Below are 25463 nucleotides of genomic sequence, written 5' to 3' on the forward strand. Positions count from 1 at the left end.
CTTGTGTTTTGTTGCTGACGAGCTGTTCTTTATTTTCAGCTAGTGCATTCTTCTTTCGGGATTATAACAATGCGTTCTCCACATTGTGGTCACCAACGTTGGTCTTACCGACTGGACACGATATGCCGGTTTAGTATGCCCGACTTCTTCCTTCTCGGCTTTCCAGGCACCATAAGATGATGAAAAACGGCCAAGTCCAGTAATAAGAAAGAATAGCAGTATTTACACTAGATAGCTAAGAATGTCCATGGCTTCTGATGATCCTCGACTTCCTTGTTCAGACCATAGCTGCCCCCTGTGTCCGTCCTTCTCTTCATCTGGGTTATCTCTATGTATCCGACAACTTAAAATGCAACAAGCGGCATGCCTGAAAGAATCCTCAGTACCACATGCATTCATAACTTGGTTTGAACTGACACCCTGGTATAACTAATGTTTTTGCGGTAGGTTTGAAGACAATAGCTTGGAATCGTGGGTTCACAAGCTAAGAACAAGCTATGTACAATATGGTGAGAATAATGTGAGCAGGAAATCTGTGTTTAATAGCCACATTTGCCGCCTTACACATCGGAGGCAGTGCAAACAAACATTAGAAATGGAAACTGAACGTCCTAAAATATTATAAATAATTGGTGGCAGGACAAGTCCAGCTAAATAAACAAAATCAATGAGTGACACAGAACAAACAGGTGCCTAAGATGTACCATTGGAGAGTAACACAAGACAAACAGCTGCCAACAATGTACAACCGTCCAATTTTTTACCAATATCACCGGGGCATCGAACGTTCGGTCGATCAGCGCCTCGTGATGGAGTGATACGGCAAACTCCGCGAGACTGGCCGCATGCGCACTAAGCAAAGGCCGCTGCTGCTGTCGTTCTGCTAGGCTGTTCGAAGAGGAGACAGATGCCGCATTTTTTGTTATTCGCTTATCACACTGCCTGCCATACTCGAAATTTTTCTTCAAGACCGGGCACGTGGTGCCAACAAAAACCAGATTAATCAGCGATGCCAAATGCAAAGTTCGTTCAGCGCAAGGTTCGTTCGGCAACGCTGATTACTGTTTTCAGTTGGCGCCATGTGCCCGGTCTTGAAGAAAAATTTCGAGTATGGCAGGCAGTGTGATAAGCGAATAACAAAAATCGGGGGGCGGCCGTCTGCTCTTGGAACAGCCTAGCAGACGACGGCAGCAGCGGCCTTTGCTTAGTGCGCATGCGGCTACGCTCGCCTAGTTTGCAGTATCACTCCATCACGAGGCGCTGACCGAGGGAACGGTGGACGCTCTGGTGCTATTGGTAAAAAATTGGGCGGGTGAACAATTGGATAGATTTTAAGTATTGTATTCAGAGAACTGCGGTCCAAGGGCTATCAGGCACAAAGATAACCACTTTCAGCTAACATAAGAGAGAGAGAGAGAGTAAACTTTATTCAATTTGCCAGCTGTGTAGCTTAGTCGTCGGCCGTGGGCCCTTGGGCTCTGGCAGCGTCCTCAGCCAGCTGGACGGCCCAGAGTTGATCTTCCGGGCTGGAGCTGAGCAGCACCGTCTCCCACTGCTCACTGTTAGGGATTGTGCGGCCATTTATGATCGCCTGCGGACACTGCCATAGCATGTGCGCCAGGTCCGCTCGTTCCTGACATCTATGACAATGGGGGGAATAGCGCCCTGGGTAGCAATAGCTATACACTAGGGGATTTCGGTACGAGTGGGTCTGTAGCAGTCGCCAGACCACCGAATGCCGTTTACTGAGGGATGGGTGCGCGGTTGGGAAGCGGGCCCGGCTTAAACGGTAATGACCGATGATATCACTGTACCATAACAGCCTGTCCCTGCCTGACATTGGGACGAGTTCCGCATCGGAAGGGCTGTCCGCTCGGTCGGTAAAGCCTCGAGGGGCTTCGTGCGCAGACTCGTTCCCTGCAAGGCCGGAGTGGGCGGGGGTCCAAATTAAGTTGATCTTGCCTGTCCGGTTTTCGAGGTGGAGACCAGAAATGAGGATTGCGGACGCCTCCCTTGATATGTGTCCTCGTGAGAAATTTAGAATTGCTGATTTAGAGTCGCTGATGATTGTCTTGATTTTTGTGGAGGCAACCATGGCTAAAGCAATGGCTACCTCTTCTACCACCGAGTCTCTCGCTCGGATAGAGCAGGAGGCGATGGTATTACCCTGATTGTTGACCACCGCTATGGCCATTGCCTCGCGACCAGCGTAATCAGCCCCGTCCGCATAAGCAACGTTCTCGACTTTCGCAAAGCGTCTTTTCAGGGCACGGGCTCTGGACTCTCGCCGCTCCCTGTTATGTGTAGGATGCATATTACGTGGGAGCGGAAAAACCTGAATATTTTCCTGTATTGTTGACGGGATCGCGACACTAGTAGGCGCACTGTGGGGGTGAGCTATACCCAGCGAGTCGAGTATGTGGCGCCCCGTTGTGCTGTAGGTCAGCCGTACGAGTTTCCCTAGCCGTTGAGCCTCGATCAGTTCGTCCAGACTATTTGTCAGGCCCAGGGCCTCAAATCGCTCGGTGGACGTGTTTAGTGGGAGACCGATGGCTCGCTTGTAGGCTCTGCGGAGTAGAGCGTCTATTTTAATTGCCTCTGCCCGCTGTAGCCGGAGGTACGGAGTGGCGTACGTCACCCGACTTATTACAAAGGCCTGCACGAGGCGTAGGAGGTTGGCTTCTTTCATTCCGTGGTTGCGACCAGCTATCCTGGATATTAGCCTGGTTGTTTGGTGCACAACTTTTTCGAGCGCTAGCAACGATTCGGAATTGTGTCCATTCGCTTGTATTCGAAGCCCAAGAACGCGAATACTCGAGACGATGGGAATGCGGTGCGAACTGGCGGCAAAAAGTTGGATTGAAGGGGGAGTGGAAGTAGATTTCCTCCCTCTACTGGTGGGACGGTAGATAAGAAGCTCTGATTTTTCGGGTGAGCAGCTGAGGCCCTGGGGTGTAACGTATTAAGGGTATAAATAATTTTTTTCCATGTAGGCGTTGATCCTGTTTAGGATTACATGCTCCAGAACATAAAATAAAGTTGTTTTTGCGAAACTCGTCGCTTCACAGAATTCACACCCTTATGCACCAAACCCGTACTTTGGAATAGATAGCACCAGTCTAGGCATGCTCAGAAAACATGCAACTATGCAGTGGTACCCCATTATTTGATTTGCATCAAAAATTTTTGTGCATGCCTCAACAAGTCTTTGGCTGTCTGCTAGGGGCACATGGTGGACACTGTAAGAACTGGTGTGAAAATTGTGAAAGCAGTTGTTGTGAACCGCAAGAAACCAGGACGCCAGGGTAGGGCAGAACTGAGAACGCACTTCCACTTCCTTTTATTTACTAATGATGATAGTGTGCACGCCCTCTTCTTCCTCCTCTACTTCCACAACATCCTCCCCCGGGCTCTTGACGATTTCCAGGGGATATAACTTTTGTACGGGACGCGTCAAGAACTGTCCCGCCGAAAGTCGAACTTTGCATGCACGAACTGCGTTGTCACGCCCAGGAAATGTCTGCTCTATTACTCCCGTTTTCCACAATCCTCTTGGGCCTCTTCCTTCTATAAGAACGACGTCTCCAATCTTGAGAGGTGCGGAATTCTTTGTATGGACATGATGAAACGATGAAAGCTGAAGCACATACTCCTTCTCCCATCGCAGCCAAAATGCGTTCATCAGAGACTGTCGATAATACCATTTTTTGGTTATGTCAGTAGCACGTTGTTCCAGGAGATCGAGTTGAACGGTGGGTAGAGCAGTCAGTCGCTTACCGATGAGAAAGTGAGCTGGGGTCAAAACTTCAGGCTCACCGATGGAATTGCTCACAAAAGTAAGCGGGCGGGAGTTAACTACCGCTTCAATTTCACACAGGATGGTGTTCAATTGTTCTGCATTCAGTGAAGCTCTGCCGAGAACAGTTCGCAGTGCTCGCTTCACGCTGCCAACAAGTCTCTCCCAAAAACCTCCCCACCACGGTGCAGCTTCTGCGTTGAACTTCCAAGTTATCGCCTGTTTAGTGCAGAAGTCTTGAATTTCAGGAGAAGCGGAAACTCGGAAGAGTGATCGTAGCTCTCGGTTGGCGCGTCTAAAAGTATTGCCATTGTCGGAGTAGATGGTACTGGGCACTCCTCTTCTCGCTATATATCGCTTGAATGCCAAGATGAACGAGTCTGTCTTTAGACTGGTAACTTGTTCCAAGTGTATGGCTCTCGTCACGGCACAAGTTACCAAAAGAATATACGTCTTTGTCACTCCGTCTTTAACCAGCAGTGGTCCAGCAAAGTCAATGCCGACGACGTCGAACGGACTTGACTTCCGAAGTCTGTCAGCTGGAACCGGTGGTGTAGAAGCAGAACCTGGATTCGCCTTGTATTTTCGACAAGTTGGGCATCTATAAATGATAGATTTGATGCGCTGACGGGCCTTTGGTACCCAGAATCGTTCGCGAAGGTCTATCAGGACGTCTCTGACCCCGCTGTGCAGGAGTCTACGGTGAGTAGCGGTAATTATTAGGTCCGTCAAATGGCTCTTGGTAGGTAATATCACCGGGTTTTTAGTTTCTTCGGTGACTTCAAAATTAGACAGTCGGCTTCGGGCGCGCATCAGGCCGTAGTCGTCAATGAATGGTTGAAGCGTCATGATAGGCGAAGTTTTGCAAATCCTCGATGTTTTTAAATCGGCGAGTTCTTGCTTGTAGTGTTTCTCTTGCTCTTGTTTTATCAGAAACCGCTCCGCTGACTGGAGTTCTCGTGTAATGAGCGGACCCTTGGGACGCTCACGTGTCTTGAAACAGAACCGTAATACCCATGCCATTAATCTGATCAGCTTATGCAAGTCGCTGAATTTGTGAATATCTACGACGTCGGCTTCGATGTTTCGTGTGCAACCGGTGAGTACGGCGTGTACAGTGTTTGGCATAGAATAGTCGGGGTGAACGCTGAGAATATTCTCAGGCCATGCATTCGGAGTCAGTCTCAGCCACTCAGGACCTTTCCACCACAGTTGGTTTCCGAGTAGCTCTTCAGCCGAACAACCTCGGGTGATTAGATCGGCTGGGTTATTTGATCCAGGACAGTGTCTCCATTGTGAGGGATCAGTCGTCCGACGAATTTCGGAAACTCGGTTGGCGACAAATGGTTCCAGCTTTTTCTTACCAGTTATCCATCCCAACGAGATTGACGAATCCGTCCAGTACCAAATGGTTGTAGTGCCGTAGAAGACCTTCTTGTTCAGGTATTCCCCCATTCTTGCGGCTACGAGAGTTCCCATAAGTTCGAGTTTGGGCACTGTCGGCTTTCGGATTGGTGCTACTCTCGACTTGGAAAACAAGAACGTAGTTTCTGCTGACGTGGTGTTGCTCAAAAAACGAAGGTACGCCGCGGCGCTATAGGCTTGAGGACTCGCATCAGAAAATATGTGTACCTCCAAGTTTCCAGGTGGTTTCTCGTGCCCATAAAACAGGTAGCGGGGAATTCTGATGTCTTCTAGTTTGCGGACATTGTTCGACCAATTCGACCATTCTTCCTGCATGTGCGGAGGCAGAGGCAAATCCCAACTGATCTTTTCTGTCCAGAGTCGCTGAAACAGCATTTTGCCCTTGATGACGAGTGGGCATATCACTCCGAGTGGGTCGAAAATTCCTGCGATTGCTTGTAGCACAATCCGCTTTGTTGCTGGTGTTTTGTTCAACAAAGGTATTGTTGACTTCATGCTGACATGAAGCGCATCGTCGTCATCCCAGGCAATGCCAAAAACCTTTCTATCCTTCGATGGTAGGACTGGTTCCTCTTTCCTCAGTGCGGCCATTTGCTTCTCGTTGCTGTCAAATAAAATTTGTAGTTGACAGGAATTAGTTGACCACTTCTTAAGTTGCATCCCTCCATCGGCCATGATCTCGTTACTCTGTTTATAGATACGTACAACCTCCTCTTCGCTTTCGGCTCCGGTCAACAAATCATCAACATAGAACGATGACTTTAAGAGTTCTGCTGTTTCTTTCTTGTCTTCCGAAACTTGGCTGAGGTGCTGTCGAATCGTTGCGGAGAGCATAAAGGGGCTCGATGTTGCTCCAAACGGAACACGAGTCATGCGCCACTCTTCTAGGCGATCTGAAGGAGTTCCTGTCGGTACGCTCGAATACCAAAGGAACCGAAAAGCATCCCGGTCCTTTTCTTGTATTCCGATTTGCAGGAAGGCTTTCTGAACATCGGCGCTAAGTCCGAATCTGTGTCGTCTGAACCTCAGTAAAAGTTCCAGAATGTCCGGATTCAAATTCACGCCCTTGTCCAAGCAGTCATTCAGGGAAAGGCTGGGTGGTCGGGACGAAGAGGCATCAAAGACCACTCGAAGTTTTGTGGTGACGCGGTCTTCTTTGAGAACCTCCCTATGGGGCATGTAGTATAGCGGCCTGTCTTCGCACGTGTCACGCTTTGGCACTACTTCAGCGTGCCCGTCAACCAGATACTGCCGTATAGCCTTGTCATATCTTGCTAGCAAATCTTTTTTCTTCAAGAGTCGCCTAACCAGAAAATTCAAGCGTCGCAGGGCTTCGGATCTGTTGTCTTCAAGGGATTCCTTCGGATCAAACTTCCACGGTAAAGCCACTTCATATCGCCTATCGACTTTGGAAATAGTAAACTGAAAATCCTCCAATATTGTGCTTGTGTGGCGTTCTTGGTCGTCTCCCAGTATCCCCATGGCTTCAAGTTCCCAGAACTTACGTCCAAGCTTGTCTTCCGGGACTTCATGGTCTGCCGTTGTCACATAGCTGTGCAAAACGCTAACCAAGCATGCGGGCGTGCAAGGCAGATGGTGTGGCGTCGGACCTTGAAATGTCCATCCAAACATTGTGTTGATGGCAACAAGACTTGAGTTGGCATCTCTGGTCACCTCTGGAGTCATGATTAGCCACATCTGATCAGCGCCAATAAGCAGTCCGATACTGTTGTCTCCAACACTCCACCCAAAATTGTCACTATCCGCGATGTTTTTGCCTCTTTTTTGAAATTTCTTGACTAATGGGATATCAGCTACATGGGAGTAGATATCTTGGCATATTTCTGGAATTTCTACGACGTCCAAGACACATTCACCGCTGTCGAATTGGCTTTGGAGTTTGAGTCGAACGATACGATATTTTCGGCTTTTGGTTCTCCGAGTGTTGCCGAACGTGTTGATGGCCACGTTTACCTCTCCGACAACCGGAAGTTTCAGCTTCTTGGATATATCTTCCCGAAGAAAGCTTCTCTGACTGCCCCCGTCAACGACAGCACGCAAAAACATCCTGCTGTGGTCGGAAACAGCCCATACACGTATGGTCTGAAGAAGTACAGTGGTACCCTCTTTCATGTTTTGGTTTGTCTCCGCAGATGTGTAATACGCATTTTCGGCGTTAGTCTTCGGCTGTCCAGAGTTATTACTTTGCTGCATGCAGAGAGACGTCGCGTGTCTTCGTTTGCAGTGTGAGCACTCGATACGTCTCCGGCATTCGCTTGAGCGATGCCCTTTGGCCGTGCACCGAAAACAGCGTGAGTCCATGCGAAGAATCTCTTTTTTGTCAGTACTCGTCAGCTTGGCCGTACATTCCTCGGTGACATGTTGTCTGTTCTTGCAGAAAAGGCAAGGACTTTCTTTCGGCGGTGGCTTTCCTGCGTTGTGAAAGACAGCAACTGTCGGAGGACGTGGCTTGTGAGGGTCCTGGTTGCGCCATCCATACGCCTTGTCGAAGTTTCTTGACGCTTTGTCACGCACTGGTTGCGATTTCTCATGGCTTTCAACCTCGATACGAATGAATTCCATGAGGTCTTGCAGTCTCGTATCGGCTGTTTGAGCACGCTCCCCAGAAGTAGAAGTTGAAGTTTCAGCACAACGTCGATGGTACTGAACAACAATGTCGGGAGGAAGACTCCGAAGCAGTATGTCCATAAGCATCGAGGCGTATGATGAAGTGGGCACCTTCAATGCCGTCAAACCTCGAACGTGGCTCTGGAGGGTATCGTACAGGCGGCGTAACCCAGTCACGTCGGAGGAAGACCGAACAGCAGATAGGGATCGTAGGCGGTAGAGATGTTCTTGTTCTATGCGGAACGGATCTCCAAACCTAGAGCGAAGCATCTCGATGGCATCCTTATAACATGCTTCGGTTGTCTCTAAATTGGCAATTGCTGATGCGGCCTCTCCGGAAAGGTAATTCCTGAGGTAGTGAAATTTCTCCGTTACGCTCAATTTCGGGTTCTTGTCGATAGTTGCCTCAAACTGCTCCCAAAACGGCAGCCACTTGCTCATGTCACCGCGAAATGGCGTTATTTCCAATTGCGGAAGCCGGGGTCCTGATGAACGGCTAAATGACTGAAGCGTCTCCCGTGACGAGCCGTCAATCAAAGTCGCAGATGCGGCAGCTGACGCAGTCGGGCTCTTTAGAGATTCTATGACTGTGTTGAGGCTTGATATCGCGTTAAGCGCCTCATCTTCGTACTGTAGCACAGTCTCTAGCTCAGCTTCCAGTAATTCGGTAGGTATCAAAGGTTCCATCTCGGTATTGATCGCGCGGAGTTCCGCCTCGCAAGTTGTCAAGCGCTGGAGCACAGACTGCAAGCTCACCAAGTCTGGAGGCGTAGATTGGAGCGCAGCTTTGGCTTCGTTCACCAGTTTCGTGAGAAGGGCCCGCCGTGCCGTTCGCTTGGGCTTCAAACGGTCCATCGTCGTCTTTCAGGCCCAATGGCTCGTCCGGACAATGCCGGGTGGTTGAAGACGGGTGATTTTGGCACCAAAGTTGTTGTGAACCGCAAGAAACCAGGACGCCAGGGTAGGGCAGAACTGGGAACGCACTTCCACTTCCTTTTATTTACTAATGATGATAGTGTGCACGCCCTCTTCTTCCTCCTCTACTTCCACAACAGCGGTATCGGATGAGCAGCATTTAAGGGGTCATTTCAGCAGTTCTTTTCACTAAAAAAAATTCAATGACGAGAAGTGTAACAGTGTCAGCATTCTTTGGCAAGTCGGCCCTTAATGAAAAAAGGGCAGTACGTAATACATGCTAAGTAAACACATAATCAGACAAATTAACATGAGTAATTATGATAGACTCGTACCTTCAGACCCGATAGGAATAAAAAGCATGACGTAATGCACTAATTGGGTGTTTAAAAAAGGCTTTGGAACCCCACATTTTGTTGTCACACTGTTTCTATTTCCCCTTATTAGACGCCTTTCTAGCAATGCGTTTGTCCTTAGTGAAGACGGTTTTACAGGGCTGGATTTAAATAGCTCAATTGGGATTTGTTTGCTAACGCATGAGGCAAATACAGAGAAACTTAGTGGGTTCGCCTAGATACAGGAAGCGCCGATTAATATTAGACAGTACAGGTTCACTGTTGACATGTCGACCTTTTGGGTACAGCTTGAAGCACATCGGAAATAAAAGCAATACAGCTGTTTTTCATTTAGAACAGTCAACGTCACGCACGGCAACTGCCCACTGACTACCTCTATCCCACAAAAAAAAAAGAAGCGTTCACAAAAGATAACAATGCTGCGCATCACTATTTCAGGAGTTACGAAGCACAGCACGATATTTGGCTTTTCACAACTGCCGGTAAGAGGCTCACCCACGAACAGTTGCTTGGCAGAGCTGGCACACTACACTCCAATTCCCGGACAGAACACAGACAGCCTACCAGCAGTCAAATTACATGGAACGACAGAGAAACTGGAACGACACGTGGCTCCCACCGCAGGAATGCCACCGCAGCCGAAAGCCTCGTAGCACGCATGTTAACCCAAGCCGCAGTTTCGCAAAAAGCTACTAATACATTGTTATTAGAAACTTCACGCAATTTAAAAAGGAAACAAAAGCATATTCAAAACTGGAAAATTGCGCAATACATTTGAATTAAACCAGTGTGCGTGCTACAATACAAAAAAGAGCGGCGCCAGCATTCTTTTAATTTAGGTAGTACTACACGCTATTTTTCGTCTTAAAGGCATTGTTAAAGGCATTATTAAACGTATTCAACTAGTGGGAACCTTGTACGCTTGATTAGCCTGAGATGATAAGCTTTGTCTGATGCTTGCAGAGCGGATACACGAACACAGTGCCACTCCGCCTTGGTCGGTAAGAAAACCATAAGGTAAGCGGCGATGCGTTTGGGCATACGAACCATGCTCGCTCAGGCGTCGAGCACACGGTGATGCGTAAATAAAAAGCAAAAAAGAAGCGAACACATCAAGTCACGCAGTAAATCCTTTGACGATGAAATGGACGATCGCAGGTTCGGAAAGTTGGGCTGGGAATCTCGCACGGTTTCTCAGCAGCTCACAATACAACGGCTTATGAAGCACACGGCGCACTTTCATCACAGTCACCACCACCCACCCAACACAGCGAGGGGTTATGCGGTAGCACAGCTCAGCGACACTTTACGGCGCAGCAGCTACAGCATAGCACAGCTTGTTACTAGCACACAGTGCGCGAGATTTTTCTTTGCTCAGCGGATCGGCTAGGCTAGAGTGTGACTTTGCAATGGATGCGGGCGTGGATTCAAAAATGTTTCGGCGCCCAACGTAATCATCTCAAAAGCGCATATGTTGCAGTTCACAGTTTAGAAGTTCTACAGGTAAATCGTCAAATTTATTTGGGGCAGCTCCGTTGCTGCCACTGCCACTGCAAAGCGTGCAGCGGATGTGACGGCGGCGCGCCGTCGACGTCAGATATGTCAGCGGCCCTGAGTGCCACGCCCCCGTTGGAAAGTAGACGAAACCTAATAGCGCCGCCGGGTACCTCTCTCCGACGTAGAGGAATGGTGAGCTGGCTCTGCGTGCTAAGGTTGTAAGAAAGTCAAGGATTCTGCTTGATCATGTGCAGTTTGTGTCCTAAGTTTTAAGCGGAGAGGACTAAGTTTCAGTGGTTTAACTTAAGTATGGAGACCGGCTCCTCTAAATTTTGATTCCCCGTAACTGGCCGTCGAGCTTCCAACTCCCTGTTGCATGTTCAGAGAACGTCTTGCTGTCTTGACCAATCAAAGCTTTTGAATTCACTACCTTTGTGCTTAGTTGAGAAATTTTGTTTGCCCCTTGCAATGACAGCCACTGCTGCTTTGATTGGCAGCTTTGTGGATCACTTCTGATCTGAAGCCTAATCGGCGCACCAAAACTGCCTTTTAGGCGTTTCTATAAGCGTTTGCGTGTCCGTAAATGCGCAAGTGACGAAGAAGGAGAACATGTTATTTTTTTTTTGGGGGGGGGAGGCTGTGCTGCGTTTTTTTGTCAGACGCAGAATGTATTACCTGTGCTTATGAAAATATCAAGAAATGTGTACGCATCGAGCATGGGTTTAAAGCCACCTCCTGTAGGATTAAACTCAAGCAGCCCACGCAGGATCACACTCACTCGGGCTCACACCTTCTCGAAATGACGCTCAGTAATGACGCTCAGTAAGACTCAGTAGGAAATGACGCTCAGTAAGAAATGACGCTCAGTAAGACTAACTCGACCTCAGACTTAATTGGGATCACTTGGAATCGAAGTCTTGATGGCATGCCTTCCTCCCGCTTTCTCGACTCATACTCACACGTCAGCTTGATTCCAACTGGACTCAACAGAACCATGGTTCAGCCTGCTGCGTCCTGGAGGTGGGACATCTCAAGTGATGTTCCCGTATACATTTATTTTACGTTTACATGTACCAATTGTGCATTTAATAATAATTTAGAATTGCGAAGACTCTAACCCTGAAAAAAAGGCCAACTTGATTTTCCCTTCCCCAAACCTTTCCCTCCCTAATCTAGAAAACACATCTTGCGCACAACAGAGAATCGAAAGAAAGAGATCCAGGTGATTGATAGTGGGAAAGTGAGAACTTTTTCTTTACTTGCATTGTAAGAAACAAAAGAAAACACGAAAAACGTTGCATAAGCTTCTCCATGTTTTAACGTTCGGGGAAATAAAAGGTAAGGACGTCTATTTCAGCATTTTTTATTCTTTCGCAACCTTCTATCCAAAGTCTGTCCAGCGTTTACTCTTGTGGTCGTACTGCAGCGAAATCCAATTGGTGTGCTGCCGATTTCAATTTCCATCCTTGGTTTCTGCCTCCATTTTTTCGTGTATAATGCTTAGACATGAATCCCAAGGAACGCGTCGCGTATTGCTGGAAGTGGGTTAAAAGGAGTGCTTTTGAGAAATTCTCGGCCTTGCGATAAATCACGTTTATTTAAGTGTCAATCGGCTTGTTCAAATTCACCCTGGATTCACTGTCCGACGGTCAAAGTAAGAAAAGTGATTCTCAAACCAAATGACAGCTCCCAGGAGAGGTTGTTACAGCGGTACAAATTTAACTTGCGGGTAATCAATATATAGGCAGTGCCTGTTCTTGGTTTTTATCAAAGCAAAATGCTTTTCTATAGACCCAAGGCCCCCTACAAAAAAAATGATTCGTTGGGAATGTTCATTAAATTTCCCGTTTTTTGTGTTGGTGTGCGGCATCCGGGTTCACCTAAAGGCAGCGTCACTATATAATTTATAGTTGCGAACTCAGCGATTGTGCACGGTAAAGATTTGTGTGCTCTGTCGTCCTTGTTTAACATCCGGCAGTATGAATCCGCACTTTTGTTTTTGTTTTATTAAAAAGACGTTTTATTAAAAAGACTAATTACTCCCGTAGGCGATGTGGAAATGTTCGTACACGAGCGCGGAATTCCAACCTGGAGTCTATCGAAAACACGCTCGTTTTATGAACGTGGGGGTCACACAGAACGGCGTCAGTTTACAGGACGGAAACGCACGTAGGGACACAGCTTTATTTCAGCGTTTACAGGTGGCGCCGGGTTCAACATCACAGGTACAACTGCTCGTGTCAGCGCGGAGTACCGGAGTACACGTTCTGCAACACTTGCTCAACTAACCAGTACCGAAGCAGCTGCGCGAAAAATTCATCTCCTGCCATATAGCAGCGAGAATGCTGACGGCACGCATCGAGAACCGAGTCGTGTATTCGCCACACCCTCAGCTCACCGTTCCGGTATGCTCCCTCTACACATTCGTCAAGCTACTCCTGAGCGTCGAAGACCCCAAGATTGCTGTGGTGAGCGAGCGGTACAACAAAAATCGCGTTTTGGTTATATTCCTGAGATAACTTCTTCGGCCCTTATTATATAACTTCTGGAATATGTTGCTTGCATTCGGCCTGGCGGTTCTGATATCGAGAAAAAGTCAAAGATTTCTTGCTTCCCGCCGATCGCGCAGTGGGGCAGTAAAGAGAAGTGCAGTGTAGTGTAAAAATTAGGACGCCAGCTTCCCAGTTTCCCTTACCTACATTTGCAGTCAAACTGGCCTGATCAGATAACCTCAGCCCTCTCTCTCTCTCTCTCTCTCTCTCTCTCTCTCTCTCTCTCTCTCTCTCTCTTTCTTTCTTTCTCATACATATATAATATCAGACTACAAGTTGAGGCACTTGTGTATACGCTTTATGCATGTATTCATAACACTTAAAAACTAAACAAAAAGTGAACAGAGTGAACAAATTGGTGCCCTTTTATTTTGTGAAGATGCATGACTTGTGAAGCTGGATGCAGTCGATCGAATGCACGGAACAAACCACATGTTTGTTTGTAATTTGAGATGGAGCACACTTCCTTGCCATTTAGATGAATAAAACTTGGAAGGACTTGTGCGTCATTCTAGCGAAGAAACATGGCGCTCTCTGTTTCCCTCCCGCGTCGTAAGCATCTTCCTGCCAGCCAGTCTTTAACACGCCACCCAATCCGCTCGAGCAGTGACGACACCACACAGGTCGCATTCGGCGGTTTTACGTTTACGTGTAACCCACCCACTAGCACAGCGAGTATGTAATCAGTGAGGCAATGAAACCTGTAGCTTCGCATGCGTGCCCCCGCTCCTCATACCATTTCCGAACGTGCACACATAAACCGGCAACAGCTTATGATGGCGTGCTTAAACCTGAAAAATACCGGCAAATTACAGTTGAGAAGAGTGGTCGACGGCGGCGAAAGGGGACGCCAGAGCGGCGCCGAGTAAAGCGGCTTCACCGGAATGAAAACGGTTAGACATATACCGCTTCGCATTAAAAAGAAGGGAAGGTGTCAAATCTTTATAATTAGGTAACAATACTTCAGTCCGGTTTTCGCACCCACCACAATAGCGAAGTTCGCGAGTCATTTTTTTATTTGGATATTTAATGCCTGGGCATCTGCTTTAAACGAAAGTGCTGGAAAGTTAAGCTGCCTAAATTTGTAACCGCACTGTTCCGTTGCATTTTGCTTTTCGGCATTGTTATAAGCAATCGTTAGCTGTGTCGTTTTGTAAGGCACTTACTCCTGAAACTGCTCGCCACATCATGAATCATGAAACTGCTCGCCACATCGTCGTGCGACGAGCACCGTTCAGCGTGGACAGGCTGATAGAGGAAAAGAGTAAAGGCGCATGGCGCGCGCTGTCGCGCCTATGCCACAGCACTCTTTCTTTCTTTCTTTCTTTCTTTCTTTCTTTCTTTCTTTCTTTCTTTCTTTCTTTCTTTCTGTCCTGTTTCGTTCTCGCCTATATCCTTTCAGCGTGCAGCGGTAGCGTAGAGGTAGAGCATCCGCCTCGCGGGAGAAGGACCGGGGTTTGAAACCCGGTGCCGCGCAATTCTCAACGGATAAAAACGAAAGTAAAATCCACGTGCGGGTGGAAATGCAGAAGGAGGCTTGGAGTGCGGCCTGATGTATGTATGTATGTATGTATGTATGTATGTATGTATGTATGTATGTATGTATGTATGTATGTATGTATGTATGTATGTATGTATGTATGTATGTATGTATGTATGCATGTATGGGCGCGCGCGTGCGAATGGGTGTGCTTGGCGAGTGACGTCCTGCTGGCGGGTCACTAAGGCAAAGGTGTAATGGCGTCATTTCCATGACGGATATGACGTCAGTGAAATATTCGGGTATCGCGACATAAAACACTTTCGTATTAAAATATAAAACCTGAAAATGAACAAGCCTAAGTATAACGCAATCTTTACTAAAGGTTGCTTCCCCGCAAGAAGACCCTGTGTGCAGGGGTGCACACTTTGCAGGCAGCTTTATTGGTTGTACTGAAGTCACTTGCCTGACGAATATGACGTCAGCGAAATCTTCGTGTATCCGCGAATAAAACCGCAGCGATAGCTAAGAGGCACAGCACTTGCCTCGTATACGGGGGATACCTGGCTCGAATCCGCGTGACGCCGGGAACCCACCGGTTTTTTTAATGGGTACAGGCGTGCCGGGTCGAGTGCAGATCCTTGAAATAGGAATCCAGGCACGGAAAGCTGCCTTTACCCTTGCTAGGGGCCCCTGATCCTTGTCCATATGGCGGGGGCCCCGGCCATCATGCCGCATTGGGCCATTGCCGGGGGTGAAAGAGTCTGGCGGCATGTCCTGCCACAGGCGGTGGCGAGATGAGCGTCCCCCGTGGATGTGGAAGGCACCATGTGCATTCGTGTGCCTTGGTGGCGCTGTGCACCTACCGTTAAAATAGGTACAAGGGACTCCCCGGCCTGGCGCTCGGCCCTTGTGTGGGACTACAACGCTTGGGAAGTTCACCCGGCTTGCACGGGAAATCGCCCCTATGGAAAGGAAAGGGGCGGCTGCAAAAACGCAGGAACTTTCAACCACAGCGATGGTTCAGAGGTACAGCACTCGCCTTGTATGCGGGAGGTACCGGGTTCGAATCCGCGTACCGCCGGACAAGCGCTTGCCCAAGTCACCATTCTTCGTAACTGTATTTGTTGTTGTGCTTGAACTTCTGTTCAACGGAGCACGAACTTGCCCGAATTTTTACGTTAAACAAGTAAACCTATGAGCGGCAATTGTCGTTCGCAGGTAGCAAGAATACAGGCACCAAAGTGCGGTTGCACTATGCCGAAGGATAACGGTTTCGTGACGGGCGCGAAATTCCCAAAATGATATTCATTGGCCCTTTCACTTTGTTAACCTGTTTGATCAGCGAAGCTGTATTTGCGACCTGGCGCGGCACGGCGATGCGACTTTATGTTTGCATCACATCACATTTCGAATTAATTTTTACGGCTGAAGCATCTTCGCCGTGTTGGCGCCAACTCTCGCGCTCAGCGTTGAACGCTCACTCTTCCTCCCGCGCCACAGGGCTGGCGTGACGTACTTTTGCGGTCGACGTCACGGTCTTGTTTCCTTTCTGGGCCGCCGGGTCTACCCAATGGGGAGGGTTACGTTCAATGTCACGGGCGCTCTCTCGTTCTCTCATCACCACGTCATCGACGGTAGCATTCCGTCCACTGCTCGTGGCGTTGTCCTTTGAACCAATGCACTTTCTCGCCAGAACGTCCCGAACACAAGGCGTTGGAGCACTTCGTCGCGACAGACCTGGACGTTTCCTCTCCATTTTCGGCCTTGCGCCCCTCGCACTCGGCTTCTTTCGCGCACGCACTCTTCGTTATTGGTGTGGTCTTTGCACGTTTACATGCCGGCGGTTTGCACTACCCACAGACAAATACGTTGTAATACGCTAAACCCAGGAGAAACTTTGAAGGCAGCGATGATTGGAGGCAGCGATGAAGGAAACGAGGATTAACGGGTCTGGCTATGCCGTGAAATCGAGCCCTTGTGTTCACCTCACTTGTGCTTCGGTAGATCAAAATTCATCTTGGAGTTCGCGACGGAACGCAGTGTGAGTCGGCAAAATGCGGTGAGACGATCACCAAATGGGTTTGAGACATAGCAACCCTAAAGGAGGCGTCCAGAGTCCGCATTGGAGCTGCTGTAAAGCAGCCGGAGTGAGCAGCCGGGGTGAGCAGCCAACAGGCTCAGCTATGTTTAAACGAAATCAACAACCTCTTGGATAGGCCGAAGCAATAGCTGCCAGCAGTAGTTGTTAAAGCGCAGCTGCTTTGTTTGTCTCTCCTCTGGACTTTTTCTGTTGTGCTGTTTCCTCTGAGGTCTTGCTCGACAACGCCGGTGGGTTTCTTACACAACCACCAGACGACTCTCGCCTCCGGTCGTCCAAAGCCATCTATACCACATTTCCCTTTTTATGTACTGGGGCCTTTATTTTGTTTTTTCTGACCTAATCCAGCGCCGTCACACTGTTCTGTCCCGTTTATGCGCCGTTGTTTAAATTTGCACTATGTACAAACAAGCCCGCACTACCACGCTTTTTCGGTCTATGAAGCGACCGCCCGGCCCCCGTAGTGGGCTGTTATGTGCTCCCAGATATGTACACGTTACCCAAAAAAGTAACTAAATACCTTCCTCGTTACCGATTCTCAAAAGGAACGAGTCGGTTACCCGAAAAGTAACCAGTAACTTCACGCTACTTTGACGACCAAACGGACAACTGTTTGTTTCATGGTTCCTTGTTTTCTTTTTAGTAATCGTTGCAATTAAGCAACGATTACTAAAGCCTGTCGAAGTTCGCATTGGTAGTGTTTCCCCGCTTTCTGGCCCGTAAATCACGGCTCGTGATGAATGCATCGGTTCTTTCTTACTTTTTGTATAATCTGCAATTCGATTGGTCGGCTTCAATATCAACGACTAACACTTTTTTGTCTACGCCACGCAAACTATTTGTCCGTATCGGCCTTCGTTATAATGACGTTATTCACTTACCTCCTTTGGGTTTGCGCCAGTGCTCGACTCGTTTCCCGGCTGTTGGTATCACAGGCAGTGCGGCGACACTTTCGTAAATTGAATGCTACGACAATTGATTGTAGGGTTTAACGTGCCGACGCAACACCGGCGATGAGGCGCGCTTTAGTGGAGGGCTCCGAATTAATTTTGACCACCTGGGGATCTTTAACGTGCGCCGAAATGTCATACACGCGGGCGTTTTTGCTTTTCGCCTCCATCAGAAAAGCGGCCACCGCGGCCGGGAATCGTACCCGCGACCTCGTGTTCAGCAGCGCAACGCCTTAGCCACTGAGCCACCGCGGTGGGTGTTTGATACGACAAGAGGCCGTGATGAGCATGGCATCATTCACAATAGAAATGACGCCCCTAAACACCAGAATGAAGACAACGGTGCTGCTGCTTTCGAGGCAAACATCAGCGGAATGTGCCTATAGGCGCATGCAAAGGTTAGAATAAAATGAAGGCCGTTTAAGCGCTGTTTTACACGTTACTCCTCAGAAGTAACGAGATACCGTAGCTGGTTACTTGGCCTTAAAAGAAAGTAAATACGTTATCCGTCCCCTTTATAAGATCAATAGCTTATTACGTTACTCGTTTCCGAAAATAGTAACTAGGTAGAAGTAACTCGTTCCTTGTTACGCTTCTCCATTCTTTACGTGCCTCTTTTTAGTAGTAGTTTGGCGTTGCGTTGACCGATGCAGTTCTTGTGTCTGTGTGCTATTTAATTTCTATCATCTGCAGAGACACACAATAACCTCTTCAAGGTCCCAATATCTGCTAGCCAGGGTGATGGCGAAGCGGGTTTTGCGAGCAGCCGTAGTAGGCGGTGGGGCCAGTGGCATTCACCAGTTCTTCAATGCAAACGTTACTGGTGTGTCGGCGACTAATTGAACAATATACACCGGTGAATGAACACGTATTTTCACTGCCACCGTGCCAGCGGTGTTCACCGATTAGTCAAGTCTACGGAAGCACGGTCTGAACAATGCGGAGGGGGCACAGCGTGTAGACACCGCCGACCCGCGCTCGCGATGGACCCTCGAAGAGGCGATGACGACGCTGTTCACACCTCAATAGAATAATGATCCTGTTTGAACTAGACTTACGACGGCTGCTGTCTGGTACGAATGGACTGAACAGAAAAACAGCACGACCACATAAATAGTCAAACATCTACTTGAAGGTCGCGATCGTGATTGACCTATTTCCGCGCGGCGTATGCCCGATCGCACTCGGAGCCGATCTTTGTGGATCCTCCACCTCTGCCATGAATGCTTTAGGGATAACCAATGGTTGTCTTGTAATTGTAGTGCTTAAGACTCAGCGACAACGCACGGGGATGAGAAACTTCTCGTTTACTCTCGTTGCATCCAGGTTGGCCTATTTTCTAAATAACACGTTCGCGTATATATGCCAAGCTGTTTTTCCACATTGTGCTGCCGGATTATTCTGCGGTCGACCAGCAGTGTACGGTGGAGGAGTTTATTCTTTCATATCACTTGGCAGTGTACATGCACTGAAAATGCGTGCACAAATTCTGAAAATTGTGTACTAATACGTAGCCTTCTTATGCCGCTTGTCGGTAGCGTGAGTTTTTTACAGCCAAACATGGCATTGAATAGCAAAAGAAGTTGGATTATTCTGCTCTTTTAATGTATTTTTGTATTTCTTTCCACCAATGATGAGTGTTTATACCATTACAGGGATGAAGCGTCTTCACTTCACAAATCAGCTTTCTTTTTTAAGATGCGAGGCGTACGGCAGATTTTGTCCGTCTACGCTGTTTTTAATTCGTATTTCTGACGTTATTATTCGGACTTTCTTATTTAGGCTTCCGTTTTTTGGGCAGATGTATCAGAGCATATTTTTTGTCATGTCAGATCATTTTTGTAAATATTGTAGTTTTCTATTTTTCTTATTTTGGGTGGTTTCATAATTATGTCTGAGTAATTATCTCCATTTAGGCTTTGTAACGATTGAAGGTGTTAGTTTCGCCAAATCTGCATTTTTGTGGATATACAGGACTTCATACTGTTGGCTCATCAGATATTTTGGGCTTTTTTATTCGTTTTTCCAACGTTCTTCTGCGGAATTTTTATTGTATAGTGTTCGCTTTTTGGGGGGAGAATTTCAGATGCATATTGTTTATCTTGTCAGATCATTTTTTGGTATTTTCTAATATTTTGATTGTTTAAAATTATGTCCTCCAGTTGTCTCCATTTACGCTATTGTGAGCATCAAAGGTGTTACTTCCGCCAAATCTGCATTGTCTTTATTATGTAGGGCCTTAAATTATTTGCTCATTTTCTCTTTTTTTTATTCGTGTTTCAAACGTTCTTTTCCGGACTCCTGTTGGTTAGTCTTCGCGTTTAGGGGGGTTTTATATAAGGTGTGTTTTATTCAGTTGTGCGAAGATTTTTCTGGATTTTTTTAATATTCTTATTTTTGTATTTTTATAATTCTGGTGAACCAATTATTTTTACTTCCGGTATTGCAACAAATAGACGTATCACTTCCGACAAATGTACATTTCTTTGGAAATGCAGGGTGTTACACAATCCTGGTTTGGGGGGGGGGGGGGGGTATCAAGGCAAGGAATGCTGCGGATTAAAAGTGTAGAAACGCCATAAACGTTTATTCGAATGAAAAGGGGATGTTTACCGCCAACCGGCTGTAATGACCGAACAAATCACGTTACTTGAACTCATTACAAAGAAGCAGAAGCGATTAGGATGTTATGCTGCTAAGGATAAAGTTGCTTCTAGCTTTTAATGGGACCCAGTTTTGTCGCCCTTGTCCCAGGGTTGTCTGTGTACATTTGATTGTGCTCCGTTGTCTGCCGTCGAAGTGCATCAGTCTCGCAGGAGAGTTAGTCGTCCGCAGGAAGTTTGTGCGGATCAATGCCACAACTGGGTGTCCACCGGTAACGGATGCATGTCGCAAGCGCGCTGCATTTTGGCCACTCGATGTCGTACGCATATGCTGTCGGCGATTTGTCAAAGACGACAGTCTTTCTTGGCCTACTTCTGTATGTCTATTTCTCTGTCTCTCTGTCTGTCTGTTTGTATGTGACTCCATTCCGCCACCCCGCCAAAGTGAAACTAAGCCTAACTATAGTCTTATATACTCACAGCCAAATATTAATACCTAAGACCGGATTATATGTTCATACTTGTCAACATTGTTGAAAAAGAACAAGTCATTACGCAAATATAAGACAAAATTAATACCGAACAGATATTTACAGTGTTCATTTATAAAAAAAATTCATAGATGCTTGATTTTTGTGAAATGAAATACTACATTGCCGGCAGAAACTAAAATTCAATTCGTCGCCTGCTGTCGCCGGTGCCACTATAGCTTTAAGGCCGCCGGAGAGCGGCCCATTGGTCATATGCGCAGAGCGCCCGAAGGAGAGGAGACCGCGGTGAGAGAGAGTACTGCACATGCGCAGCACCGCGCGCAGCGCCGCCCACCGGCGGAGTGAGAGCGCGCTGGGCCGCACACCCGCAGATGTTGAGAGAGAGTGTTCGCTCTCACCTGGGCACGCGCCGGCACCAGCGCGTCTGCCGCGGCTATGACGCAACACAATCCAAAACAGTACATTTTAATCGAATCCAATACAAATCCAATCCAAGTCAAGCCAAGTCAAGCCAATCGAATCCAATCCAATGCCCCTCGCGAAAGAGTGTTCGCTATCGGAGAGGGAGAGAGTGGAGGGTAGACGCATCCTTGCGGACAACAACAACGGAGGCACGCAGGAAGGCAGCGGTGCGGACAACAACAAAGGACGCACGCAGTGTTCGCTATCGGAGAGGAGAGGGGGAGAGTGGAGGATAGACGCAGCCTTGCGGACAACAACAACCGACGCACGCAAGAATGCAGCGGTGCGGACAACAACAACGGACGCACGCAGGAAGGCAGCGGTGCGGACAACAACAACGGACGCACGCAGCAAGGACAGGGCCGCCGACAAGAGATGCTCTCAGCGTCGCATCTAAAAATCAAGAGGCAACAGTTACGAAAGGTTCCGCTAGATGGGTTCCACGTTGTGCTTGGAACGTACAGCAGGTAAAACGCTTGTCTATAACAGCGATTTCAACTTCGACCAGCTACATCCGAAAACTGCCGAAACATACTCGTTCCAAACATGTCGGAGGCAAAAGCGAAGGGCTAAGACTTCAGAATTCCGCAGTAGTTTTATTCAAATCCCGCTCAGGTGAGGCAGGATAGGGCTGAGAGTACGAACACTGTGTTATAGACAAGCCTTTTACCGGATGTACGTGAACCAGGGCAACGCGGTTCTATAAACGTTCAAGAAGGGCGCCACGATTCACGCGTATTACCGACATACGGCAGCGCTGGCATCAAGGCACCCGGCCTGGATCAGTGGAACACGGTAAATTTATATTGACTTGAGCAAACCTTTAGCGTGTTTACCTTAGGAGGGCCGCTACGCAAGAGGAACAACATGAGAAGTGAGCGGGAAAGCAAAGGGGGACTTGGAAAATGTCGACGAAGACTATCGTCTTTTCTCGACATTTGCAACGAAAGGAACAGATACGCGGCCATTCTTTTTCTCTCTGGTTATTGCCACAACGTACGAGATTGCAGTACTGGCCAAATGCAGCTGCTTTAGCAAATACTGCACAGCTGCGCGCCAGACAAGTGCGGGGTGATTGAAATATCCTTCTGCAAGCTTTATAGAACTTCGTTGCCGGCTAGTTATTTTATGACACAAAGAGAAATAAATACTGCGAGACAGGCGAGGACGAAAACAAGAGAAAGACAGGGCGAACGCAACTGAGGCCCTCCTAATCGGCGGACGCTCTCACTGGGCTGACTAGGGCACACTAAGGACGTGAGACGAGGACAAACCTGTGCTCCACATACCTGTACATAGGTAGTTTTGCTCGCTGCGCATGAAAGGCGTTCTATATTGATCATAACGCAATTCTGGAAAGCGGGAGCCCTGTAGTGACGACGTCCCCATCTCCATTCAGCGCCACTATCATTATCGAGAGCAAACTCCACCATCGGCCTCCATGGCGCCAGGGCTGCAGAATGAGCTGTGTCACGCGACACTAGAGATCGAACACGACTGCGCACCTGGCTGTTGCATGTCATCGGTGAAGGTGTACGGCTGCTTTGTACACATTCATCATGACAGAGGCACGGGTGCGGAGAAGATCGCGTTGGCTGGGAGCACAGAATGGAGAAGGAGGTGTTATGTGGTAGGATTGGCCGACAACTACATTAGGAATTCAGTGCCAAAACATTTAGGAAAAGAGCGTTAAAGACGGACACATACGGTATTATTATCGTGGTATTACCATGGATTAGCAACTAGGTCGTACTCACACGTAGTGAATACGACTATTGTCCCTCGACGACTTTCCAAATGAAGGTAGCAAGTATGTCTTGGTCGCCCCTAGCCCAAAAAATAGCCGCTTATCTACTTGCTTCGCTGCAAGTGCCAAAAGACGATAGTCGCCTGCCGCCCTTTCCGAGCGTCGCATTTCCCCCTCCTCGGCTAGTTTGTCACGCACTGTCACGTTTTGCCCCCCCCCCCCCAAGTTAATGTCCGTAACGTTCTCTTGAATAATGCTTGAAATGGAAACGAACATGCAATGCAGGGGTCTTGAAATCAGGTTTCATGCGTTCACACACCTCTCGCGTCATCTGTGGGAGCCTTTGTTTCCGTTCTCTGGAGAACACCTCACGCTCGAACTCCAGCTCAAGCTCACACTTCGTACTTGCTGTGTTTGCTGCCATCTCGCTTCATTTTGCCACCATTCGAAAGGCGTTTCCCTATTTGCAATCGTAACAACCAGCAGCGAACGATCACTGCTCCATGCACAAAGCGAAGTGCGAATGATCAGCGCGAAGGATCAATGTGCGAAGAGCGAAGAGCGAATGACCACTGCACAGAGCGGAGTGCACTGGCGAGCGATCATTCAGCAAGCCTTAATTGATCAATAACAGGCTTCGATTAACGGTGGCTGACAGCCTCTTCAGTGATTTGTCGCTGCTGAGCTTGGAGACGGAAATTCTTAGTAATGTCAATGCTGAAGAACGCATCAAGAAACAGTCCCAACAAAAGGCATGCAAATGGTTGTATAAACGTATATAAGTCTCTTTCTTTTCTTGAGAAATCAATTAACCAGGAAACATGAAATGAAAAGAGAAAGCATGCTATTACGTAGACACGCCCGGTTTCAAGGTAGAATTACTGAAATGCATAACCTGTTTTCTACTCTCTGTTGAAGTATAAAGCGTTTGTGGAAATGTAAATTCATACCGCACGTTATCCGCAGAAAAGGCGATGGCATTATCGATGTATTTCCTCCTCTTGTAAAAGTGGATATTGCCCGAAAAATGTAAATGTATTCGCTGCTTAAAAGTGAACGATCTGTGCATAACTGAACATACCTATCACCGTTTATTCCAGTGCTATTGAAACCTTTTTGTGAAAGTTTGGTGTCGATATCATTTTTTGTGGGCGCCGCGTTTTTTAAAAGATTTAGTGGCGCGCATGATCAAAATTCTTGAATAATGAGTCATTGAAGCTATTTGTTGCGCTCAATTGGCATAGAAAATACACTTAAAGGGGTCCTGAAATACCTTCCGCCGATGCACGGATGTACATGTAACCAAATAAAGCAATGTATTAGCAATCTCTTCCCGCAAGAATTTTGTTAAAGCGATGAGTACTAGCTGAGAAATCGTAAATCAAAAACAGCGCATTATCGTCGCGCCGCGTTTCCTCCTCCTTTCAACTTACTCTCCGCTGTTGACAGTGCGCCAGCCTTCCCTCCCATGATGCTGCGCTCCTCCGCGGTGACGTACTTCCGCTATTGCGCTGCTCATACTGCCGTCTGCTACGGACAAGCTTTGTTGACACCATGAATCCCGCACTCCGCTCAAGGCTTGAAAAGCGAACGAAAATCTGGCCGCATGATGCGGCGGCCTGGCTTTTCCCTTTCGCAGTGTACGTTGGTGGAGTTGCTAGCGGCGGCACGTGACTTTTTATCGGCGGCGAACTTGCAGGCGCACGGGGAGGATCGTGCGCTCGTTCTCTTTGATGCACCGCGCACTGTTTATCCAAAAAGCGCCGTATCAGATGTGGCCCCGCTGGTGCCGGGTCTTATTTTGCGGTGGTGGTAATTCCTGCCGGCGGCATGTGAAAAAGACATTCTAAACCGCTACAGAACCCGTGCACAAAACGCTTCAATCATGTGACTAGTTCAGCTTGGGGCGACGCGTGGTGGAGAGCGGCAACGTTGGCAAAACATGCTCCGCCGCGGCTCTGAGCTTTCTAGCGCTGGAGCGAGCGCCATTTCTTTGACAGTCTCAAACATCGGTTGCCTTGGCAACAAGGCACAAACCACTCTTGAAGTCCATTACGGTTCCGTAACCCCGGTTCAGCTCGGGGCCCCACCTCGCGACATGTGGGCACTGCAGGCGTACCACTTACTCCCATTGGGAAGTGCGAGATGCGTTTGGCATTACAGGAGGCGATGGTGTGTGTGCTGTGTACGCCTTTGTTTCGCGATGAAATGCGACGTTGTGCTTCTGCGGGTGGGTAGTGCTTCCTATGGTCTGGATTATCTTTCTCGAGCGACGTACGACTCAACGTCGCATGGGGTATGTGCAGTGTGTGTGGCTAAAAGCCATCTCGGCTTGTGCGCCAGAGTTAAGTGACTGGCTGTTGGCTCCCGCAAACCGCGCGCGAGGTTAGTGCTGAGTTTACGACGGGCAGGAGGAGGCAACCCATCGTCTGTCAATCGCGGTTCAGACTTTCAACGCAT

At 48.1% G+C, this 25463-nt stretch overlaps 1 protein-coding gene across 1 annotated transcript in view; it reads left to right on the forward strand.

The window, feature by feature from the left end:
• The first annotated feature begins 12896 nt into the window (after positions 1 to 12896).
• Positions 12897 to 25463, forward strand: part of LOC144152151 (putative 4-coumarate--CoA ligase 2) — an 84815-nt gene continuing 72248 nt past the window's right edge. Inside the window, exon 1 of the mRNA XM_077683368.1 lies at positions 12897 to 13085. Coding sequence (XP_077539494.1) covers positions 12960 to 13085 — 126 coding nt within the window. The 5' untranslated portion in view covers positions 12897 to 12959. The remainder of the gene's footprint in view (positions 13086 to 25463) is intronic.

The sequence above is a fragment of the Haemaphysalis longicornis genome, unplaced genomic scaffold, assembly GCF_048455015.1.
Source record: "Haemaphysalis longicornis isolate Haplotype H1 unplaced genomic scaffold, Haemaphysalis longicornis Haplotype H1 scaffold_9, whole genome shotgun sequence".
NCBI lineage: Eukaryota > Metazoa > Arthropoda > Arachnida > Ixodida > Ixodidae > Haemaphysalis > Haemaphysalis longicornis.